The sequence below is a fragment of the Ictalurus punctatus genome, chromosome 5 (assembly GCF_001660625.3).
Source record: "Ictalurus punctatus breed USDA103 chromosome 5, Coco_2.0, whole genome shotgun sequence".
Classification (NCBI taxonomy): domain Eukaryota; kingdom Metazoa; phylum Chordata; class Actinopteri; order Siluriformes; family Ictaluridae; genus Ictalurus; species Ictalurus punctatus.
Window position 1 is genome coordinate 9,389,998 of NC_030420.2, and position 26,146 is coordinate 9,416,143.

Genomic DNA, 26,146 nt, shown 5'->3' on the forward strand with positions numbered 1-26,146 from the left:
GGCAAGCTATGCCGCACTATAAAAAAATAATGACATCGCAATTTTACATTTGCAAGGCAGCTTTCCCTACTCAAAACACCTTCCCGTACACCTTCTGGCAGGTACTACATAGTGCCCAGCCTGTCTTGATGAACCACAAATGTGCACGACCCAAAGTCCACCACACAATGTCAGGCTTTCCTGCAGGAAAGAGTACGGCTCCATGGTCATCCCAGGAAATATGACAGACCCTTTCTGACCCCAACTCCAAAACCACACCAATTTGATATATTCACTACATACTCCGTCTCTGACACTTCATCCCTTTTGGGCTCCCACAGCTCACAGTACCTGCAGGCTTCCTCTGTTCAAAGTCACTATAACAGGGCATCAGCATTGGCATGTAGACACCCTGCGCAGTGCCAGATTGTGAAGCAATAGGTCTGCAAGGCCTCCAACCTCCTTGCCACCTGACCCTCAGGCTCTATGATGCACACAGGCCAGGTGAATGAGGCGTGGTGCAGTAATGTCTTTGCTATAAAGATAAGGCCAGCTATAGCCAGGAGCTTATAATGAGTGGCACAGCACAGTAGTCGTGCTATGGTCTGCTAAGCTGGTAGAATGCAATAACCCTCTCCTCTCTATCCTTAACCACTCAGATACTCTGGTTGCTGGTTCTTGCACTTTGAGGACCACATTTCTGCTAGGCAATACAGTGGAGCAGACAAAGTGATGATTATAGTAAGCAAACCTGAAGAAATTCTACAGCGTCTCCAAGACTGGAGAGTTGGCCAACATTGCACTTCAAGAAGGCTTCATTTTGCCGTGTTGAGCTTTCTTGAACCATTCTCATAGCTATTAATTTCAGTTTAGGCAGAGTGTCTTTGGCTTCCATGTAGGGACACACTGAATTTCTATTTCCTCAGGAGAAGTATCATATTATCATTGAAGATTTGCATAGATCATCTAATCTGTGGCATACTGAAGTAAATCACACACATTGTTTCTTTTGTCACTCTCAAATTTATTGCAGCAGTCATCGCCTCTATATAGACTCAATACAATTTTCTCTTTGTCTTGTTATTTAATTATTTGGAGCCTTAAAAGGAAAACTATATTAAGAAGCTGAATTATTTAAGAAAGCTGCCCATAAAACCCTCTCCATACCAGGCTTGTTCAGGGCACTAGATCATTTTCAATGTCTTGCGGCCATTTTTAAACCCAAAACTTTACATAGACATACATTTGGTCTGTGATAAGTCTAGAGTTCGGCTACCTTCACATTATATGGTCACATTATAAAGGTTATATAGGTATATAGATCACATTATAAATATATTAACATGCATGTAGGCATTGTGAATAAAATTGTCATTATTTAATGTCATTATTTAAACTATGTCCTTCTTTCATGACTGGAGCAGCATTTCAGTCATTTGCTCAAGTAATTACCTTATGTTGAAAAGCAAACACTGGATAGAGTTTCGTAAAGTCTGAAATTAATTTGAAGGCAGACCAAAGCCTAGAGAATGGCAGGAAACTTAAAACCTTTTTTTTTTTTTTACTGATATCAAAAAACATTAGTCATGCAGTCATGTTGTGTGGTTTAATTTAATTATCCCAGGTTTTAGGTGAAAAAGAACTGCAATTAAATGTCACAAAATAATATAATATAACAATAAATCTAATATATTATAATAGTAATGCATAAAGAGAAACCAAGGCAATGTAATGTTGCAGAGGCGAGACAATCAGCAGCCCTCACAGCGATTCCTCATATTCCACTCACCTTCATCTGAGATTGTTGAAAGGAAAAGTGCTTTCTCACCAGATGTTCCCAACTTCATTACCTAGCATTATCAGATGTAAAGCCACACAAAACCTAAGCAGTCAGAGTTGAATCATAAGGATTCAACAATCTGAATCATAGCTTGACAACCGTGATGATCCCATATTGTAAAAATCCAAAATCTCAAGATTTTTAGCTGATTTAACATCTGTATGTCACATGGTATAAGCCACCCAGTAGATGACGTTGACCACGGCGAAAGTGAAAGGGAAGACGGCACGGGCGTAGATATCAATTGTATCTGCGTCTATGGGTTTGCACTTGCAGCACTTCCTCTCCTCACTGCTTTCTTGCTTAGCCATTTCCACCTCTTCCGGAGGCTCTACAGGTGTCTCAGATTGGGCGCGGTTCTGCCGGTTGGAGACCACAAAGCCTTGATTCATGCCTGTCACTGACAGTGAAAAGAGGACCATGGCCTGCTTTCCATTCTTCACCATGGACTGTAAAGTAATCATAAGAATACCTTTGTTTGATACTTTCATTTGTATAGTACCTTTCTCACACTGAAGGACATGGTACAAAATTTCAAACACTAAAAATGTCAAATATCCACAATAAAGTAGTTAAAAGTGAAATTAACATATAAGCTACATATGCCGAAATATTTATATATATATATATATATATATATATATATATATATATATATATATATACACACACACACACAGTATCTCACAAAAGTGAGTACACCCCTCACATGTTTGTAAATATTTGATTATATCTTTTCATGTGACGACACTGAAGAAATGACACTTTGCTACAATGTAAAGTAGTGAGTGTACAGCTTGTGTAACAGTGTAAATTTGCTGTCCCCTCAAAATAACTCAACACACAGCCATTAATGTCTAAACCGCTGGCAACAAAAGTGAGTACACCCCTAAGTGAAAATGTCCAAATTGGGCTCAATTAGCCATTTTCCCTCCCCGGTGTCATGTGACTTGTTAGTGTTACAAGGTCTCAGGTGTGAATGGGGAGCAGGTGTGATAAATTTGGTGTCATCGCTCTCACACTCCCTCATATTATTGATATCCCTCATATATATTGTACTCAAACCCCTAATATGATCTCAAATTCATTTTACATTAGCCTAAGGTAAAGACAAACATATTAGAAGTTAGACGACTGAAGGCCACTAGTTTCAATAAGAATGGACAATCAGAATTGTTCATTTTACCAACAACATGAAGTGTTAAACTAATGTGTTTACTGTGTTACTTGACATGTTTTTATAATGAAAATAAATCAGAAGGGACAAACACGGCTGTATCATGCTGTGGATGCTCTCACTTAGCCTAATGATTGCACTGACTGCACTTATAGTCTACGCTCAAGTCATTCATTATTCAGTGGACAACTTGACTTGAATTTAATGTTAATCAAAAAAGAAAAAATGTAAGATCCTTTCAACACAGTCAGTGCTTGTGACATTACAGTATACAGTTGTGGATGAGTAATGACTCATTATCGCACTATCCAATATGACTTAGCAGAATATGTGTTCCCTTTTGAGTCTGATTACTCTCTGGTTTCTTTCTCTGAGTTTTTCCTTGCCACTGTTGCCTCTGGGTTGCTCATTACGAAGCTAAAAAATCAAAATCTATATATGGATTTCTGTAAAGCTGCTATGTGACAATGTCCATTGTTAAAAGCACTATAATAATTAAAAAATAATTGAACTGAATATCACTCACGTGATATTGGCTCTATCATGTTCAATTGTCTACATGAAAGTTGACCTCCTTTGTCTTACCTCTGCAGTCTTTTTCACTTTGACCTTGGCTTTCTCTTGCTTGCTGTAGTCAGCGTTGTAGTGAGCAAAGGCATACTCAATCAGGGCAGCGAACACAAACACATAGCAGATCCAGAAATATACATCCAGGGCTTTTATGGCGGAGGCACGAGGCAACGAGGAGCGGGCACTCACCATCAGCGTTGTCATGGTCAGCACAGTAGTGATTCCTGAGGACAGAGGTTACATTTCTTTAATATACAGTACATCTATTCACATATTGACATACCTTACATGTGTGTATTATTATTATTATTATTATTAACAACAACAACAATAAAAATGATCATTTTTAGTACCATTTAATAAGCAATAAGTCATTAACAAAAATGTACAGTATTCCATGGTTGAAAACAGGGTCATTTTTCACATGAGTCTGAGTGCAAATGTACATTCCTGATCACATCAAGCAGAATTTAATTCTGTGTTTATATGTTTCTATAAAGCTGCTTTGAGACAATGTCCAATGTTAAAAGCGCTATACAAATACAATTGAATTGAATTGAATTAAATGATTTATAGCATATTTATATATAGTTCTCAACCTTTTGTAACTAAAGCCCCCCCAAGCCTCCCCTACCATGTGGCACCCCCCCATATTGGAGGAGACCAGGTATAATGATTATCTGTTCTATATATAATCTATCTATCTGTTTAGATAGATAGATAGATAGATAGGTAGATAGATAGATAGATAGATAGATAGATAGATAGATAGATAGATAGATAGATATTTTTGCTTTTATGTTTTTGTACTTTTTTAATTACTTTTATGACTTTTATAAAACTATATAACAGACGGGTATGGAACATGAATTATCAAAAATGTTTCTGAACACTATAACTACTTTGGTTTACAACTAGGTTGGAATAACGTGTACTATTATACATGTAAAACATGTTGCATTCTGTTCGTCTTGCATTCTAAAAACATTCGCATATGAATGATGTAAATTGGGAAGAAGGGTGCGTTTCGTTAGCCATGACATTGCTAAATCAATGAGTGGGACACCTTGCTTGCTTCTTTTTACATTCACGTCTATGTCAGCTGTTGTGTGATCAACTGAATGTGCTGCTCCGGTTCTCAGCCACTCACTGAACAGAGCAGACGCAGAGAGAGGTGTGAGTGCAGTGGGAAAGCAAGACCTCGCGCTTGCAGGTCAGGACTGGAGACATTTGGAAAGTTGCTAAGGTTTGTCCAAAAAGTCGCTAGATTTATCATTAGGCACAAGGGGTCTGAAAAGTCGCTAAGTTGGCAACACTGGTCTGCACTGACAGCTAGATAAAAGGCAGGCTAAACTCCACCTCTCTCCAGCAAAAAGAAAATACAGAGGGAGAGAGAACTCAGGGTTTTTCATTTATGCACATTATATATGAAAAGCAATAAAATACACAGAGTACCCAAATGATGCCCTGTCTGTGTTTTTTTTCCTGAAAACAATTTGCGCCCCCCTTCCGATCTCATATTTATATAATATACCGTAGTGTAACAGTCATAGACACATACATCATTTTATAAATTTTTTTCCTAAATGCTTGTATTAAGTTTTCATTGGTGTGACAGCGGAAAAGAGACATATTTCGATTTGCAAACATTTAATTTCCAAAAAGTAAAGTGATGCAGATCATTTTTTGTATGATGCGTGGAAGGATAATATGTAACAAATCTAAACAGCACGCATGCTGTTATTAGAGTTGCTGTTACCACAATTTTCAAAGATTACAATTTTTCTTTTGTTAAAGAGTGTCAGCTCATACTTCTAATCTGTTTATAGTTACTTTTAATGGCATGGAAAGTCCACAAGACAAGCCAGTTCCTGTTATCACACCATCTATAAACATCAACTCGCCAGCCTCTTTTTTTCTCTCTATTGAAGGTAGTAAGACAAAAAAAATAGAGCTTGTCATTTTGCCAATAAACGAAAAAACCCTCCATCCTGAAGACTTTCCCATGTCAGAAAACTCTTAGGTTACAGCTTTACCTGTAGCCGTTTTTCATTTCAATTCCTTGGACTTGGACAATTCCTTAGACTTAATGGCTTGGTTTGTGCTCTGACATGCATTGTTACTGTAACTGTGGGACCTTATATAGACAGGTGTGTGCCCTTCCAAATCATGTCCAATCAACTGAATTTACCACAGGTGGACTCCAGTCAAGTTGTAGAAACATCTCAAGGATGATCAGTGGAAACAGGATGCACCTGAGCTCAATTTTGAGTGTCATGTCAAAGGCTGTGAATACGTATGTACATGTACTTTTTTGTTTTTTATTTTTAATAAATTTGCAAAGATTTCAAACAAACTTCTTTCACCTTGTCATTATGGCTTATTATTTATAGAATTTTGGAATAAGGCTGTAACATAACAAAATGTGGAAAAAGTGAAGTGCTGTGAATACTTTCCGGATGCACTGTACATGTCAGTTTGAGAGATATTTTGTGTTGCTAAAATGCATAGAAATAAAGTTACAAGCAAAACTAGCAGCATAAGATTTTAGTTTTTTAAAATTCACAATTATATACATTTTATGGATCGTTATAAAAAAATTCAGGATATTGTGTGGAGAACTTTTAACATAAAGTCCAAAAGGGTGTTGTCAAAAATTCATTTAAAAAGTAGTACCCAGGTGTGGGAATGAAAATCACTTTCTAGTCACTTTTTCCTAGTTCACCTTATGGCCTATTGTGGTTATGCTGACACTGGAGTCTCCTTCCAAAAATGCTAAAGAAACGTCTCCTCACGAACGACTTCACAATAGCAACATTCAACAAAAATAGGTTTTCTATGTTGCGTGGCAACACATTATTTCATCAATTTATTATTAGACTTAGAGCATGTGCATTTGCTGTTATTATGAAAATGTTAATGAACTTGAAGGAGCACATTAATATAAATCTGTGACTTGAAGCTGTATTACTGTCAGCGCTTCTGTTACAGAAAATTAATGTACACTCTCTGAACAATCACAATACAGTGCTGTTGTATAATAGACCACTTTTGCAATAAAAACATTACTGAATTATGGTTGATCCATGATGCTTGAACTAACCTACCAGTCAGCTGCCTGATAAAACTGCATGACAGTGTGCCTAAGAGAACTGATGATGTGAAGAGTTGTCACACCAAATATTGCACAGTATCCTACTGTGTCTATGCCAAATATGATAATTATATGTCAGATCTAGTGACAAACCTAGTGATACTCTTGCAGGTACGGCTGATTGGCTGATCCAGAAAGACACCCAGGACATGGCAACCAGCAGGATAGAGGGCATGTAGGACTGGATGATGTACACTCCTCGATTCCGCCGCAACCGGAAGTGCAAACTGAGCCGAGGGAATCGCCCAGCTATTTTAAATGAAAAACATTTAAAATCCAACACCTTTGAGTTATTAAATATTTCGTTCATAACTTTGGTTGTAAACAAGGAATGACCTTAAAAGATGTTGGCAGAAATTGATGTCTAGGGATTTACTATAATAAAGTCAAATATATTGCTGTACTTGTACATGGTTATAAATAATTCAGCAAAAAACCTCAAACTGACTCACCCGATTTAAAGTTCATCATCTCAGTGATAAAGCTGTAGTCTGTGATAGTGAACTGGGACAGCTCCAGTTTGTCCAGGCCATGAATATGTTTCTGGCTGTCTGACCAGTAATAACTGATGTCCTCTGAAGAGTAGCCATCTGCAGAACCAATAATACAAAGTGATAAGAGAGGAGTGTTTATGTCTTGACTGCCTAACCCTGATCCAGAAGATTTACCACCTAGCAGAGTTTTGCTCTAATCATTATCTTTAGTATTTACCCTCTTTGAGCTTTTCCATATTTTCTAGTATTACAACCTAAAACTGAATTTAATTTTATAGGGATTATATGTCATAGATTTATCCAAAATATCCCATAATACTAAATTAGTTCTGGTGCAACCAGGTACCATCATAAGACACATAAACAGAATGGAGTCCACTGATGTACAAATCATTATGTGTCAAATGATCTCAATATAAATACACCTGTTCCTGGATGGCCTCAGAGTTTGTTAGAGAACATACCTAACAAACAGCATCATGAACACCAAGAAGTTCTCAATAAGCATCAATTGGGGTTTGGTTATAAAAATATCCTAGAACATCCTGTGGAGCGCATTAAATCCATTATTAAAAACAGGGAAGAATAGGGAACAACCAAGAGGCTAGAGGAGGTCGTCCACCAGAGGTGTAAGGAAAGCATTAGTCAGAGAAGCAACCAAGAGGCCACAGGGTAACTCTCAACATGATGCTAACACCACCTTTCTTCAATGTGGGGGTGGGGTTCTCAGGGTGATGAACAGTTTTGGGTTTCAATCAAATGTAGCACTTGTAGCCAAGCTCAAGAAGTTCATTTGTGGTCTCATCAAACTAGAGCACATTTATTTGCATGTTTACAGAGTCTCCAACATGGATCTCTCCAGTTCATTCGGAGTTACCTTTGGCTGCTTGGTTGCGTCTCTGAATAATACACTCCTTACCCAGTCACTGATTTATGGCGGATTTTAATAGCGCCTTGATCTTCATGACTTTAGAATACTGTATGTTTAAATATGTTCTCTAACAAAGACTGGGGCCAAACTATATTGATTTTTCCTCACACTTCAATATTATGGACTATTTTGTGTAGGTTCATGACATGTCCCAATTAATCCAATAAATCCCAATTTCTCTCTCTCTCTCTCTCAAAAAGTATTGCAACGTACAGCTCTCAAGGTCCAGCATGCACTCCTGCTCATCCATTGGGTACTTGGTTAGGTCCATGTCACAGGCTGCTGTGGATGTGATCCTGGAAAAGAGAAACAGAGACACAAACCACCAAGACTAAGTACAAGATGTATCAGGAAGCCCTTTTAATAAATTCTAACTACTATTATTATTCTACTAACTATTATTACTATGAATTCTGTGTTCAAGGAATTCCAAAGGAGTTCACAGGATTTGCTCTTGAAATTTTCCATATAAACCATGGAATGAGTAGCTGATTGGTAAAGTGTAAAGTTCAATTTTACTTAATATAATTAGCATAATATTACATCTTGCTTATCCTATACAGTATGCAAGTGTTTTAATATAAGAACACCAAAAATGATTGAAAAATGGAATTGGAACCATGGACTTATACAAGCCATGGAGTTAAACAAAATAAATTTGTTTCATATGTCCCTTTAGTGCCCATTTATTCGTTAATAATTCAGTCATTCAATTGTTATATATTATATATTATGAATGATGCGCATGCACGCGTGCACACACACACACACACACACACCGACTGCTGTAGAGGATGACACCATCAGGCTGTAGCCGTATGAGCTTGTTCTCAACAGTGACGTCATGGAACCAGGCCGATTTGGCATTGACTATAAACGTGTCTGGAACCCAGAGTTTATCTACAAAACGGCTGTCCAGCCCCAGGGTCTTGTTCGTGTGGTTGTAAGAAAGGCGATCGTCTCGCCAGCTCTGACGCAGAAACACAGTCATGGTATATTCCTGCCAGAACACACACACACACACACACACAAATACACACACATACACAGAAAATTATATTTGGGTAACCCTTTCCATTAAGGTTTCCTTAACAAACAATATTTACAGCATTAATAAAAAATAAATAAATATTGTGTTAACACATTAGTTGACTTTTTTTAATAAAGCAAAAATCTATGAAATGTTAATGAAATACACCTGCACTGACAAATGAACTCTATTATTTAGGTGTAAACATTGAAACTTGCTTTTCAGTTTCAGTTCTAAATGTTGCCAGTTTAACAATCATGGATTTGTTTATTAAGGTGTTGGTTCATATTGGTCATTGTGGGATTCAGTGTACTCACTGATGGAATGAAAACTGGTGTACACAGCTGTTGAATAATTAGTTTATTTGGTTATTACTTAACATCAATGACATTATTATTATTATTATTATTATTATTATTATTATTATTATTATTAATATTATTATACAATTTTGCAATTGCTAAGAAACATTTTCAGAAACTTTTTCAAAACTCTTCACATGGTCAGCACAACTATTTACTATCTATGTGAGCATGAAGAATATTTTCCTTGCTTGAATACAATAGGAAATTATTGAAATTCTTTCATTCAATTCTCATGCAATTTAAATCTTTTGCAAAACTGTGTATTTATATAGCTCCAACTACAAATGCTAAACCTAACATGAAAATAAACTGGATATCAGTTTGCTGATCATAAATACTATATTGGACAACAAACAAAGCCCAAAAAATTATAATGGTTATAAAGACAAACTGTTGACTGAATGTATGTAAATTGGCCAAACATTGTTAACTCTCACTCCCATTTTCTGTCCTATGCAGGTGCTGCTATCTATAATACACTACAAAGAGGTCACTACTGGAGTTACTTTATAGTAACTATATACAAATTTATTAATTTTTTTTTTTACAGTTTTGTAATTTTTTTTTCTGTTTTTTAATCTATGCATTGTTTACACTAAATAAATTAACCACAGAACAACTAATTACAATTCTATACAAACCACAGTGTAAATACTGTAATTGTTCTAACTGAACTACTTCATAGATTTATGTAAATATAGGGGACCTTCATTAATGTCTTTGACACTAATGTAGTCTTGTGTTCAAAACTAGTGCTGTAGTTTTGTTGGAATGAGAATATTTTGTGATGTGTTTCTGTAGAAAGTAGTGTGAAAAGTTCTGAAAAAGTGAACAAGGTACTGGTAAAAAAAAAAAAAAAAAAAAAACAACAACTTGTTAGCGGTAATACAAGTGTTCGTTACTTTGGGTGATATTATTCATAGCAAGAAACTAAAAGGCCATGACAAAGTGGTGGATTGGCGGATAAGGCTCTGGGTTACTGATTGGAAGGTCGGGGGTTCAAGCCCAAGTACTGCCATGCTGTCACTGTTGGGCCCTTGAGCAAGGCCCTTAACCCTCTCTGTTCCAGGGGTGCTGTATCATGGCTGACCCTGCTTCCTGACATGCTGGGGTATGTGAAGAAAATACTTACATTGTGCTATAATGTATACGTGACCAATAAAGACTCATTATCAAAGTGTAAACATAACTAAATTAAAATATTCATTATATTCTTTTCCACTTCAAATTTCACGTCTCATCACCAGGCTCGGGGAGTATCGGAATACGTGTAACAGCATTACGTAATCAGCATACAAAAAACTGGTAACTCTAATTCATTACAGTTACATCAAAAAATAAAGTCATTACAGGTAAAATTTGTAAAAATTGGGAATACTATCAGGATTACAATTTTTGTTTTCCATTTAAAACAAAGAAATTAAACTTTTGACATAACACAGTATAGACAGTGGCTCGATTATAGTTCTGGTTCTCTTTTGCCAGTCATGGCTCACATGAGCAACCTCCTGGTGCATACGCAAATAAATTCTGTGCAAAGTTAATTTGGTAAAAATTAACACAAATTGTTCTCTGAAATGCTTTTGTTTTTGAAATCCTCTTTTCCCCGAACATGTCCTCTTTTTAGGACCTTAAAGAAGCGTCCGGCCGGGATTTCTAAATTTGATAAAGTGTCTGGGATTCGGCTTTAGTTTCATTATGATGTGCTTATGGTCTAAAACTGCAGCATGTGTGTATATTTGCATTGCTTTAACCCCTCTCTGTAACTTCTCGCACACCAATTGGTTGATTCTAAAAGGCTTGCAGCAACTACTGGCCAAATTCCTGCCTCTCAACCCTTAGCCTACTCTCAGCGGACATGCTAAGGCGAAACGCTGTTGTGTACGGTGTCAAACAGTTGCTAAATAGCAGCAAATGAAGCCGAAACAATGCCTATGACCATATAAGGTCATTTTTAATTTCATATTATCACATTGCTTCGTATTAGCCTACATGGTCATTCAAATGTGTAAATGATGGCAGAAGGTACAATCGTGGCATCTCATATTTTATTCTATTCCATGGACATTCTAAAGAATCTAGGAAAAAAATTTAAACGCGGGCAGAGTAAAACCTATTTTATTTATATATATTTATGTGGTGCTAATAGTGTGTATTTTTTAGTGTATTAAAGTCTGCATTCATAGTAACATTGTTTTGAATGCTACTAACACACACACACACACACACACACACACACACACACACACACACACACACACACACACAAAACTGTTTTTTGGAAAACCAGAACATGGTCACCCTAGCTTTTGTGATGTAATGTTACCCACATCAGGGACAGTGATCTTTTATGTATTTATTTATTCATTTACTTTATTAAAACAAATCCAAACATGTTTTTAAGCGTTAAATAAAAAATATTTTAGATCATATTGCTTTTCTCTTGACTTTTTTTTTTATTTTTTTACATATTTACATATGTAATCCAAAAATAATCAGATTACCTTACTTTCATATTGTGATAATTGGATTACGTTACTGATTACATTTTTTATGAAGTCATTTGTAACTGTAACGGAATACATTTTTAAAGTAACCCCCCCCAACCCTGCTCTTAACTAAAAATTCACCACATCCTGACATACTTACCCAAATTCACTTTTTTAAATCTATATTGAAATTTTGACCTTAAAATCGACAGCATCATTCAAAACTAAAGTGGTTGATGTTGTAAACAGCATACAGGCAACAATTTAACTTTAACCTAGGCAAAGCAAAACATTATTATTATTATTATTATTATTATTATTATTATTATTATTATTATTTTCAGTCCATACCATGTTGGCTTCTGAGATATGGTCAATGCTGGCTACTTCAATAGCCATGGCAACATTCACTGGAGGTCCTTTAAAGAGAAACATAAGACAAAGTAACATTTACCTCCTACTCATACTCCCTAAAGACTCAACACTGTCATTATACTCAAACACACTAATCACTTAATAGCCATATTAATGAGTGCAAATGTGTTGTTTTTTAAGCCTGAAATGTTAATGCATCTTGATCATGCCTTTTTATACATGGACACACTGTCTGAAAGCTTTGCTCCTGTTTGTTTTTTGTTTTTTTTAACATTAACCTTAATGTGAGGAATTTGTGGCCCTTAACAGGATTTTTGAATGGATCTATCCTATAGTTCCATAATGGTCATAACTGTTTGTTGATTATACAACCAAAATAAGGTTCAAATGCATCTTCACCCTGATGGAGTGAAGCTGTGAGATATAGAAACTGCGCTGTGACAATTGTTTGTTAATAATGAATTCGCAGTTGCACTGGCAGTTCGGTGGGCTTACGTGCTTATCACACATCAAGTACTCATTAATATGCAAAGTCAGATTTAGAGTCCATTAAAAATGTGTGGCTTAAACATAATGGTTAAAATTAGATTTCAGGAACTGGAGCACAGTTTGGTCAGCAATCTCATCGAACCACACAACTTTGTTATGTTCTAATGCATATGCTAAGAAAACCTGTAAATGTAAGGAGGGATGAAAGTGCAATAGAATGACTCACCTCCGATCCCTGGACGAAAGTTTCGAGCATAGCCTTTCATTAAATCATCCAGATTTGGCAACCAGGAAATCTCAATATCCGTACCTACATAGTCACCAATGTCATTCAGCATGGCCCTATAAGAGCAAAGGCACACAAAATCATATGTATCTGAATGAAACATTGGATGCGTGATCTCATGAAGCAATAAAACACTATTATTTAATGGTCTGGAACAGTGAAATGATATTATTATATTATAAAATAAAACAATCATTACTATTTATATGAGATTTTTATTTGATGAATTTCATGATCTCCAAAGCTCATATTATTTCATGTCTTTGTGGACAAGTGACTTGACATCACATATTCATATAACCCTCAATTTATATTTGAATTCCATTATAGTATCACCTGAAATTGTAACAAATATTCAGCGGTTCTGTGGCTAACGTGGTGCATTTTTAATGAATGAAAGAAGAATCTAACTAATGTTTCTGGGGGAAAATGTTTTAAATTGATACCACCTTATGTTAACGTTGAACTCTTTAATATTGTCACGATTTAGAGGCGGAGATGGATAGCGGCAAAAATACTAAGGCTAGGAATGAACATAAAACAAAGACCATAAACACAGCTTGAACAAACACAAGCCTAGGAGTGCACTGCAAACAGTGCCTAATATACAAATAAGTGCTCATTAACATGACCGTGATTCAGGTACAGGTGGTCATGTGACCATGATGCAGTGAGGTGCATTGGCTGCTGGGAACTGTAGTCCAGAGTTCCCTCTCTGATATTACATGACAAATATCTTCTGTAGAATTAGTATTTTTTTCTTGTCTCTTATACATTTTGAAAGTGTGAGTGCTCTATTTCGTAAGGATAATGGGCCACATTTATCAAGATCCTGTAATTTAGAGAGAAAAAAATGCTCATATCCTACTCGTGCTCCTGAGTGTGTATAAATTTATGCATAACAAGTCTAACTGACATAAACTTTGATTGATCAGCTTCTAAACATATAACTCTCAATGAGTTCATGCACTTTTATATAAAGATTACGCTGTCAAGTTTAAATAGCTTATGTACAGTCATTTATAAAGGTATTGGAATGGCAAGAACAATAATTTTATTTTCACTGAATACATTGAAATCAAAAGACAAATTAGAGACAATAAATCAAAATTTCAGCTTTAATTTCCTGATATATACAACTAGATCTGTTGAACAATTTTGAATATGACAAATTTGGCTTGAACCCACAAATTATTCATGCAACCAAAGATATTGGAACATATGATTAGCAGGTGTTTTGTGTTGCCCAGGTGTGTCCTGTTAGATTGATTGTTTAAAGTATAAATAGCTCTGAATATCTATTCTTCTTTTGAGCCCTGGGTTGTGACTGTGAAGACTGCATTTGTTGTTAAGAAGGATAAACCAACATGAAGACCAGAGAGCTGTCTAAGGGAGTAAAGCATTTTTCTCCATGGGGATGGAGGGTTTTAGACTGTCCAAGCCAATCACCTGACCTTAACTCAGTTGATCAGCATTTCCCATTCTGAAGAGAGACTTAAGGGAGAAACCCCCGAAAACAAACAACAACTGAAGGAAACTGTGGTACAAGTCTGGAACAACATCACAAAAGAAGAAACCAACAATTTGGAGATGTCAGTAATTCACCAGCTTGATGCAGTAATTACAAGCAAGGGATATGCAACCAAATATTAAGTGTTATTTACTTTCATTTACTTTAAGACTATCTGTTCCATTACTTTTGATCACCTAAAAATTACGTAGTCTTCCACCAAATCTGCCACGTTTTAAGTTGTTTAAAACATCTAGATGTAAATATCAGGAAATAAAAGCTGAAATTCGTATCTATAATCTCAATCATCTTCTGATGTCAAACCAAAATATCCTAAGTTTATAGCTAAAACAAAATAATTTACCTTGCCATTTCAATAAAACTTGTGAAATTCATTTTGATTATAAGCTTGAACTACGGGGTTGAGTTAGTTAAACATGAATTTCGTTGGTTCTATCAGTGCTGCAAGTTTTGTTAAGAGTATAACTAGAGATGCACCGATACTTAATTCCCCAGCCGAAACCGATAACCGATTATTCAGAGTGATATCGGCCAATACCAATAGTTCTGCCTTTTATGCCATCTTTTAAATTAATAATAATTAATTCCAAAATTCTGAAAGAAATGCAAATAAAAACTTTATTCTATCCATTTCAACAAGTTGTTTCAAAGTAACTGGTCTCATAAACAGAAAACATGTAACCCTGTTTCCTGAGAAGGGAACGAGATGTTGCGTTAGCTGAACGCTGTGGGAAGCGCCATCGCACGTGACCGGTATCTGAAGCTTGTGTAACATCATGCCTATTTATAGGCCTACCGTGAAGAGGTGATGTGATAATTAAGCACATTGCGTGATATATAAACGACACCTGTGAACCACGCCGTCAGCCTCTATTATCTGTAGCGATGACACAATTCACAGGCATGCCCCAGTATGACAAAGCTACACAACGTCTCGTTCCCTTCTCAGGGAACAGGTTAACATGCGTAACCCAGATGTTCTCTTTCAAAGGGAACTCCACATTCCAACTCCAGCATTAGCTCAATGCTGTGGGAATGAGAACACCCACTCCGTCATACTGAGGGTACGGCCTGTTTAAAAAGATTCAAGCCCGAGGGTCACAGCAAGACACTTGAGCCCGGGCTGGAATGTATATCCAGGCTGCAAAATTGAATGAATGCGTGAGGCGTAGACCACCCCACCACAGCACCCACATCCTGTAAGGATACCCCTTTGGACAAAGCCTTTGAGGAGGCAACATCCTTAGTGGAATGAGCCCTTATGCCCAGAGGTGTAGCAAGACAGTGCACCTCATAAGTGATAGAGATTACTTCCACTATCCAATTATACATGCGTTGCTTCAACACAGCATCACCTCTACTGTCACCGCCAAAGACAACCAGCAGCTGCTCTGACTTACGCCACTGGCTGGAGCAATGGACGTAAGTACTGAGAGCCCTTACTGGACACAGTCGGTGCAATTTCTCTTGTTCCAGTATGAGGAACGGAGGAGGGCAGAAAGCCTGCAACACTACTGGATGGGCAGCTGATGTGGGCCCTTTAGGAATATAATCCTAGGCCTAGGATACAGGAAGGCCTTGGCAAATACAGGGGTAAAGTCAAGGCAGGAAGGGGCAACAGAGAGCTTGTAGATCTCCTACTCGCTTGAGAGATGTCAGGGTCAGCAGAAGAGCTACCTTTAGAGTCAGAAGCTTCTCAGAGGCTGACTCAAAGGGCTCAAATGTGGGACCTGACAGACCTTGCAGGACCACAGAAAGGTCCCAGGAAGGTATGCTTGGTCTACAGACGTGCCTCAGCCACCTGACACCATGCATAAACCGAAGTTAGAAGATGTTGCCCCACAGAGGCTCCATCAATGGGGCGTGGCTGGCCGAAATGGCGGCCATGTAGACCCTGATTGTAGGAGGATCCAACACTGCTGATAAACATCATCGAAAGAACTCCAGAACTGTAGCTATTGCTCAGTTCGCTCGGTCTAGCTGACGTTCCTCACACCACGAGACAAAAAGTTGCCACTTGAGCGCATACAATTTCGACGTGGATGGCATTCTAGCATTCTATGTGGTCTCTACAATCTCAGTTGTGAGACCAGACTCTATGAGCTGGTGCCCCTCAGGGGCCAGACCCACAGTTTCCATAGTTCCAGCAGAGGGTGATAAATCAGCCCTCCGGCTTGAGACAGTAAATCCCTGCGGATGGGAATCACCGAAGGAGTGCCATCTAGCAGAGATATAATCTCTGAGAACCATATTCGAGCTGGCCAATAAGGTGCTACAAGCAGCAGACGTAGACAGTCTTGGCGAACTCTCGCTAGAACTCGTGGGAGCAGAGCAATCGGGGAAAGGCATATAGATGTGACCTCGGCCATATGTGCACCATGGTGTCCAGCTCTAATGGTGCGGGAGGAGTGAGGGCGAACCACAGCGTGCAGTGTGTTGTCTCCTTGGAGGTGAACACATCCACTTCCGCTTGGCCAAACCTCTGCCATATGGACTCCACCACTTGTGGATGGAGCCACCAATCCCTGGGCCTCAGCCCCTGCCTTAACAGGATGTCTGCCCCAACATTTCAGTTGCCCAGCATGTAAATTGCACTCACTGACAAAAACTTTACCTCTGCCTAGAGAAGAATTAATTGTGCCTGCCTGAAAAGGGGGTGCGAACATAATCCGCCCTGGTGGTCGATATATGAGACCACCGCTGGTTGTCTGTAAACACATGGTGACCTCTCAATTGAGGAAGAAAGAATTTCAGTGCTAAAAATATGGCCCGCATTTCTAGGCAATTTATATGCCACTCCAGATGAGGGCCACTCCAGAGACCGTGAGCTGGACAGCCATCTAAGACCGCGCCCCAGCCCGTGAGGGAGGTGTCTGTCGTTACCGTCTTGCACTAAGGAGACCTTCCTTCAGTGTGACCCAAGGCTAGAAACCGGGGACACTTCCAAATTCTCAGAGCACGTAGGCATCGCCGCATGACACTGATTACTCTCAGAGGTTTCATCCTCAGATTAAACCCAGCCCGTGAGGGATCCTCAGATGAAATCCTCAGATGAAACCCCCAACTTTTCAGCCACCACTGAAATGGTCTCCTATGCAATAGGCCCAACGGTATAACATTGCTGATGCTGCTATAAGCTCCAACAGTCTCTTGTAGAGACAGGAGGGGATGCCAAGATCCAGCTTTATCTTGCTCTATGTTGATAGGATTGACCCTACGTGTGTTGGGGATAGAAGCGCCCTCATTGTAGTAGAATCCTTATAACCCCTAGAAAAGTTGTCCAATGCACTGGAGAAAGCATATTTATCTGAGGTTCAACCTAAGCCCCAAGCTCTTCATGTGGGTGAGAACAACATCTCGATGTTGAACCGCCAGTTCCCAATTCCCAATTAAACAGTCCTCCAGGTAGTTTGGTATACAGATGCCCTGGAGTCACAATGGCACCAGAATGACATCCATGCACTTTGTGAAGGTGCGAGGGGATAAAGCTAGCCCGAAGGGAAGAACCCAATATTGGTATGCATTACCTTGAAACGCAAACCTCAGGAGCTTCCTGTGACTGGGCAATATTTCTGTGTGGAAATATGCACCTTTTAGATCTATCGTCACAAACCAGTCCTCAAACTGAATCTGTGGAACGATAAATTTGGGTGCCAGCATCTTGAACATGTATGTCCTTCAAGTACAGTTCAGAGCAGCGTTCGTCTCCGGCTCCTCTTCTAGATCCATTCGAGAGCCCCCGGACCTGAGATGGCTGGCTGACTCGGCAGCGGCTGGCCCAGATCAGCAAGCCTCTGTAACCCAACTCGCTTTGGCCGAGAAGAGAGTGAGTCGTGAGTGGAGCTGCCAAATTTTAAAGCGTTCACAACGCACACAGTCAGACCTTTCGAGGGCTGCCGTGGCGTGCTCCAGCACTAGACACCTCACAGAGAAAGTGTGCAGTCCTCCCCGTGATGAAACAGGAGCAAGGCGTAACACACTTCCTGAGTTCTCTCACTCATACTTTTCTACCTTTTTTTAAAGGGACAGAAAAGAGATTTTTCTTTGTTTTGTAAAAGATAGAGATGAAATGAAGAGTCTTTTTGCGAGTATTAACAAACAACCGACATGCGGTCTCGCTGAAGATAATAAGGCTGACGACGCAGTTCACAGGTGTAGTTTATATATCATGCAACGCGCTTAATTGCCACGTCACCTGATCACGGTAGGCCTAAAAATAGGCATGATGTTACACAAGCTTTAGATACCGTTCACGTGCAAGGGAGTTCCCTTTGAAAGGGAACACATTACTCAAATTAACATTAACACATTAACTAAATTCTGAAGATTAAAGTAAGATTTCTTAACTTATTGAATGTTATTAATTCATATTAACAGAATTAATTGACTGAATTCTAAAAAACTTCCTGTTAGGCTTATATTCATTCACCACAGACAAAAGCATTTCTACTTCATCACTGACATCAAACTGGTAATATATAATATAAACTTTTTAATATATTAACATGAACTGGATTTGAAATGTACTACTCTACAAATATATTTTTCTGTGCTAAATATACTTTTTTGTCAACTCATATTCGTTTAAATCTTTCAACTGTGTACTGGCGCTTTAATTGAGCACGAGCAGCTCGAGCAGCGCGGCAAAAAAAAAATTAGACTCAATGCCGAAACTCCTGCATCACTGCTGTGGCGTCCGGTGTAAAATTTTAGCAGTGCTTACAGAGATTACAAACTGCAGTTTTGTCGTCATTCGTCATCTTTACACACAGCATGAAATCAATTTGTTTTCCTGCCCTCTTTTGATTGTCAGGATATCTGCCAATGCCTTCGGTTTTTTACTTCGTAGCAAATAAACAAATCACAGATATGACACAAAACAATTTTTGTTTAATAACTGAACCTTCTGCCTTCGTGAAAACATACCTCAAACAAGTTACATGAAATTATTTAAATTAATGGGATATTTTTTCCAGATCAAATAGTGGAAAAAAATATGGAATTACTCAATGTTGAAGAAAAAATATCTGTGATTTTGTTCATTTGCTATGAAGTAAAAAAGCCAGATGAACATCCTCCAAGTGTGGTGATTCCATAATTTTTGCCAGGGGTTGTAGATTGCCTCTGTCCTATAACTCATCTTGTGGTGGTATTTGTTAAATCCTCATTTTAGCTGTGGGAGCTTTGCCTTTTTGAGGGCATCATCAAATGCAAATCAGTGCCATGCTCGTGCCTGGTAATTTATGGGTGATTGCCATTCATCAACATATTATAAGTATGCGAGTATGAAGAAAATCAGCTTTTTCAAACCAGTTGGAAAGTATCTGTTTGGTTTGGCTTACACAAAAACTTTACTAAAAGCTACAATCATGTTAAAAAATAAGTACACCCTGTGCAAATTGTTGGCTTTTTAAATATATATTTTGGACAAGCAAACATTTGATCATCTTTGAAACAGTGCCAATTAATAAAGGTGATAGACTCTATCAATTGATACATAAAATTGACATTTTGTAGTAATTTTCACAATTTAAAATGAGCAAAAAACAGATCAGTCACATGGAAAAAGTAAGTACACCCCTACATGTATCACACCTTCAAATCCAGTAAATTAGAACCAGGTGTTCAAAATTGGGTGCCAGTGATTAGAACCTGCTTAGGGAGTGCAGGTGGAATCTGTTTTATATATACCCCTCTCATATCTAGTGTCTGGTGTTCCCTTTGTTACAGTATTGAGGTGTGTGGTACCATCATGCCAATATCTAAAGAGTTCTGTAGTGCCTTCAGAAAAAGGTTGAAGATGCCAATGAGTCTGGCAAGGGATTTAAAAAGATCTCCAATTCATTTGAAATACAGCATCCCACTGTAAGTAAAATAATCTACAAATGGTACAGATTTTAAATGACTGCCAAATTGTCCAGAACTGGTCGTCCCAGCAAATTCAGCCCAAGTGCAGATCATCTGATGAAAGAAGTAGCCTCCAAGAACCACAAAATTTCATCACAGGATCTGCTAGTAAGTCTTGCAACTGTTGGTGTCAAAGTTCATGCTTCTACAATCAGAAAAAGATTGCACAAATTTGACCTGCATGGGAGCCATGCCAGTAAAAAGCCTTTGCAAGACTACAGTTAGCCAATGAGCATATAGGCAAAGAACAAGCCTTTTGGAATAATGTGCTCTGGACACACAAATTAAAGATAGGCAACAGTAACAGCAGACGTGTTTGGTGCAGATCAAAGAAAGCTTTTCAGGAGAAGCACCTCATACCAACGGTGAAGTACGTTATGGTTTGGGTTTGCTTCGCTGCCTCAGGAACTGGACATCTTGCATTCATTGATTCAACTATGAATTCTGTATCATATCAAAGAGTGCTTTAAGATAACGTGAGGTCATCTGTCCGAAAGTTGAACTGAAAGTGGACCTTTCAACAGGATAATGATCCTAAGCACACTAACGAATCCACCAAGGAATGGCTCAAACAGAAGAAATGGGGGATTATAGGATGGCCTAATCAAAGTCCAGATTTGAATCCATTGAAATGTTGTGGGGGGATTTGAAACGGGCAGTACATGCAAAAAAAACCCTCAAACATCTTGTAACTGAAAGAAAATTGCATGGAGGAGTTGTCAAAAATTCCAGCAAGCCGGTGTCCGAGACTGGTGGGCAATTATGCAAAATGCCTAGAAGAAGTTATTTCTGCTAAAGGGGGTAATACTAGCTTTATGAGGCCAAGGGTGTACTTACTTTTTCCACAGAAGAATATCACATCTATTGATGTTTCTGTTGAATAAATGATTGAAAATGCTCATTTTCCTTGTGGATTTGTTCAAGTATATCAACTTCATTAACAGGCACTGTTTCAAAAATGTTTGCTTGTCCAAATATGTCAAAAACTTATTTTTTCACATGTAAATGATGCCCATTGCTGCTAGTATTTCTTGCAATATACTATACTGCTCTATGAATACTAACTGCACATTTTCTTTTAGGTAAATCACCCTAAACGCACTGGTCATTTTACCAATTTAACTGATTTGGAATGAAGATTGCATTACTTTTTAGCATCCAGCCACCGGAGCCTTTTGACTTCACCAAACTCAAGAATGGGAAAAATGGATTAGGATTTTCCAGCGCTTTGGGCAAGCCAGCAATCTCCATACAACTGCGGATGGAAACCAGGTTAACACCCTCGTGTACTGTATGGGGGGACGAAGCGGATGATGTACTTAAAGGACTGAACTTATCCGACGCCCAGAAACAGCAGTATGCCGCGGTAAGAGACGGATTTCACAGCTTCTTCATCCTTAAGAAAAACGTGATATATGAAAGAGCACGTTTTAACACAAGAAAGCAAGGAGAAAATGAAACCGTCGACTCATTTGTGACTGCTTTATACACCCTGGCTGAACACTGTAACCATGGAGCGCTGCATGATGAGTTAGAGACAGGTTAGTAGTAGGACTAGCTAACTGCGCCTGTCAGAGCGCATGCAGCTAAACAAAGACCTCATGCTAGAGAAAGCGATCGAGATGGCAAGACAGACTGAAGCAGTTAAACAACAACATACCAGCCTGCGTGGTGAAATGGTGGGCAAAAGAGAAATATGCTCTGTGGATAGAGTAATGAGCAATAGTAAACAGTTCCAGAAAAAGAAGAAATACCCACAGAGGGAAAAACCAAGCCAAGGGCGCGCAGAGAATAACGGACAATCTAAATGCTTCAAATGTGGGAAAAGCCCCTCTCATGCAAAAACACAGTGTCCGGCAAATGAAGTCATGCATGTGGGAAAAAAGGACACTACAAACGTGTGTGTATGTCATCAAAGACAGTGCATGAGATACAAGAAGAAGATGACAGCACTTTTCTTGGTACAGTAAACACCTATCGAGACCCATGGACAGTGGATCTAAAGCTGAAGGACAGAAAGGTCACATTTAAAATTGACACTGGTGAAGATGTAACTGTTATACCAGAGTCTGTGTTCAACACAGTGTATCAAAGCGAGAAGCCAATGCTTAAGAGAGCAAAGAAGCCTATACTGGGACCAGGACGTACCTAATTAGACGTGCTGGGGTTCACAAAGGTGATGCTATGCAAAAGAGACAAACAGATAGAAGAGGAGATCTGTGTGATCAGAGTTTTACATTCATCACTACTCAGCCAACCTGCTAGTACAGAACTAGGGCTCGTAGCTGGAGTGGACAGCATTGACATCGAGTCAATGAAAAAAAGATATCCAAAGGTGTGCAGCAGTCTTGGTCTAATGCAGCAGCCATACACCATAAAACTGAAACCTGATGCAGTAACTTTTTCCCTCAAGACTCTACGACGGGTGCCCCTTCCATTAATGCCCAAAGTTAAAAGAGAACTGGAGAGGATGGAGAGGATTGGGCTCATCAACAGAGTGGAGGAGCCTACGGATTGGTGCTCAGGAATGGTGGTGGTGATTAAAAAGATAGCCGACCCTCGCATCTGTGACGACCTCACCAAGCTCAACGATTCAGTATGAGGGGAGAAATACATACTCCCTTCCGTGGAACAGACGCTGGGTTCACTGGGTGCAGCTCGTATCTTCAGCAAGCTTGACTGCAATATGGGCTTCTGGCAAATTCCACTGGCAGAGGAGTGTGCTAAGCTCACAACATTTATCACGCCGTTTGGATGTTTTCACTTCAATCGACTGCCCTTCAGGATAGCTTCTGCACCTGAACACTTCCAGAACAGGATGGCTACAGAGGTTACTGAGGGCCTGGAGGGTGTTGTCTGCCGCATGGACGATGTTTTGATCTGGGGGTGCTCACAGGAAGAGCATGACTCCCTTTTGCATGCAGTCCTCTCAAAGATTGAAAAAGCAGGCATAACCCTCAATGCGGAGAAATGTGAGTTGTCACGAAAAGAGGTAAAATTCCTAGGCCACATTATCTCAGAAACTGGAGTCAAATCAGATCCAGCAAAAACAGCAGCTGTCAGAGAAATGGCAGTGCCTGCTAACATAAGTGAGTTACGCAGTTTCCTTGGAATGGTGAACCAACTAGGAAAGTTTATCCCGATGCTCGCAGAGAAAGACAAACCCTTGAGAGATCTGCTTTCCAAAAAGAACCACTGGTACTGGGGAGCGGGCCAAGATAAAGCTTTCAACAGCCTGAAGCAGGAGTTTTCACGCACACCTGTGCTAGCCCTGTATGATGCAAAGAAAGACATTAAAGTGTCAGCAGACGCGTCTTCTTATGGGCTAGGTGCAGTCCTGCTGCAAAAATGTAGTGGAGACTGGAGAACCGTCGCTTACGTTTCATGCTCTCTCTCACCTGTGGAACAGAGATATGCCCAGGTGGAGAAGGAGGCTCTAGGTCTCACATGGGCTTGTGAACGATTCAGAGACTTTCTCATAGGCCAACATTTCGAACTGGAGACAGACCATAAGCCACTATTAAGTCTCCTAGGGGCCCAAGCTTTAGATGCCTTACCCCCACATATACAGCGTTTCAGGATGAGACTCATGAGATACTCTTACACCATCTCACATGCCCCTGGAAAGAACCTGTGGACAGCAGCGAAGAGCTCATGGAGAGCACAAATATCTATGTGGATAGCATCATGGAAAACATGCCGATGAGCACTTCCTATATGGACAATCTGAGGGTGCGTAAAGCACACAGTGTGTGCTCCAAGGTCATTGACATGTGCCGGGATGGGTGGCCAGAGTTCAGCTCATGTGGGGGCACCTTAAAGTTGTACTGGGCAGAGCGAGCTTTCCTCACAGTTCAAGATGGGCTTTTGTTAAAAGGGACAAGCAAGCTGCACGAGAGGCATCAAGGTGTGGTAAAATGTAGAGCTCGTGCACGGCAGAGTGTGTGGTGGCCGGGTTTGAGCCAGCAACTGAACAAACTTGTTTTGAACTGTAGAACATGCATTAAAGAATGTACCAACCACACAGAGCCAGTGATTCAAACAGATCTCCCAGAGAGACCCTGGCAAAAACTGGGGGCGGATCTGTTCACACTAAGAGGGAAAACCTATCTGCTGGTAGTGGACTATTACTCAAGGTATGTCGAGAAAGGAAACCTCAGCATTTCAAAAGCTACCGACATTTTGGCCCATCTAAAATCTATGTCTGCACGCCATGGGGTTCCTGAGATTCTAATGACTGATAATGGGCCGCAGTTCTCAGGAAGTAGCATGTCAGCTTTCGCTCTATCGTACGGATTTAAACACGTGACAAGCAGTCCACAGTACCCCCAAAGCAATGGCAAAGCGGAGCGGGCAGTACAAACTGTCAAAAACATTCTCAAAAAGGCTACAGACTCGTATCTAGCCTTGTTGGCATATCGTGTCACACCACTTCACAACGGCTTCAGTCCAGCTCAACTGCTGATGGGGTGGCAGTTCCGTTCTACTCTACCGACTCTACCATCTCTACTGAGCCATTCACTTCCCGACAGCACAGCAGTCGTTTCAAAGGAAAACAAGAGAAGGAGTGCGGACTTAAAATGCTTCAACAAGCGTCACCGAGCACATGAGCCCAAAAACATCTCACCGGGAGAACAGCTGTGGGTGACTAACACGAAAGTAACAGGGAGTGTGGTGGGGGAACACTCAACATCCCGATCATACCTGGTGGATGTGACTCATGGGACTGTTCGGAGGAACCATCAACACCTTATCCCCATGGACAACCCCGCGAGTGTACAGGACACTCAGATACCTACACCGGAAGACACAGTTGTGTCTTCCCTTGGACAACAAACACCTGGACCTGGTTCAGCTTCCACTACAGTCAGAACCAGATCTGGCCGTGTAGTGGTGAAACCACGTCGATTAGACTTGTAGAAAAGAGATTAATGAATGGAAGAAACACTGAAAGGTTTAGTTTGGAGAAAATAGACGTTTTCAAAAGATACTGACGTTTATGTGAGAATGTCATAAGTTATTATGTTACTATGGTGGAAAAATGTACAGTTTACCGTTTTTGCTTGAAGGGAGTGTTCGGTAATTAATGGCATAAAGGCTGAGTTTACAGCTATGTTTATTATCATTGTTTTGAAAAACTTAAAAGGGAGAGATGTGGTGTAACTGTTTTGTCATGCATGTAGACCTGGGGAGCGGGAGACACTTTAGACTGTAACACAGGAAGTAGAAAAGCATACATTGTTGTTGCATGTGGCGCACGAGGTTATCATTAAAGCACACGGTTAAAACAGTACGCTATCTCTTTATTATTCCATGTTATCAGAAACGGTAACGCAACACCCCAAACTATTGCCACAACGATAAAAGCACATAATTGTATAGGATGTCTTTGCATGCTGTAGCATTACAATTTCCCTTCACTGGAACTAAGGGGCTCACATCTGTTCCAGCATGACAATACCCCTGTGCACAAAGTGATGTCCATGAAGACATGGTTTGCTAAGGGAGAAGTGCTGCTCGCCTGCGCAG

At 39.5% G+C, this 26,146-nt stretch overlaps 1 protein-coding gene across 1 annotated transcript in view; it reads right to left on the reverse strand.

The window, feature by feature from the left end:
• Positions 1-1,566: 1,566 nt before the first annotated feature.
• Positions 1,567-26,146, reverse strand: part of gabrd (gamma-aminobutyric acid type A receptor subunit delta) — a 38,183-nt gene continuing 13,603 nt past the window's right edge. The window contains exons 2-9 of the mRNA XM_017467219.3: positions 13,120-13,235; positions 12,381-12,448; positions 8,925-9,145; positions 8,359-8,441; positions 7,173-7,310; positions 6,814-6,969; positions 3,582-3,790; positions 1,567-2,268 (exon numbers count right to left, since the gene is read on the reverse strand). Of these exons, the coding sequence (XP_017322708.1) occupies positions 1,984-2,268; positions 3,582-3,790; positions 6,814-6,969; positions 7,173-7,310; positions 8,359-8,441; positions 8,925-9,145; positions 12,381-12,448; positions 13,120-13,235 (1,276 nt within the window). The 3' untranslated portion in view covers positions 1,567-1,983. The remainder of the gene's footprint in view (positions 2,269-3,581; positions 3,791-6,813; positions 6,970-7,172; positions 7,311-8,358; positions 8,442-8,924; positions 9,146-12,380; positions 12,449-13,119; positions 13,236-26,146) is intronic.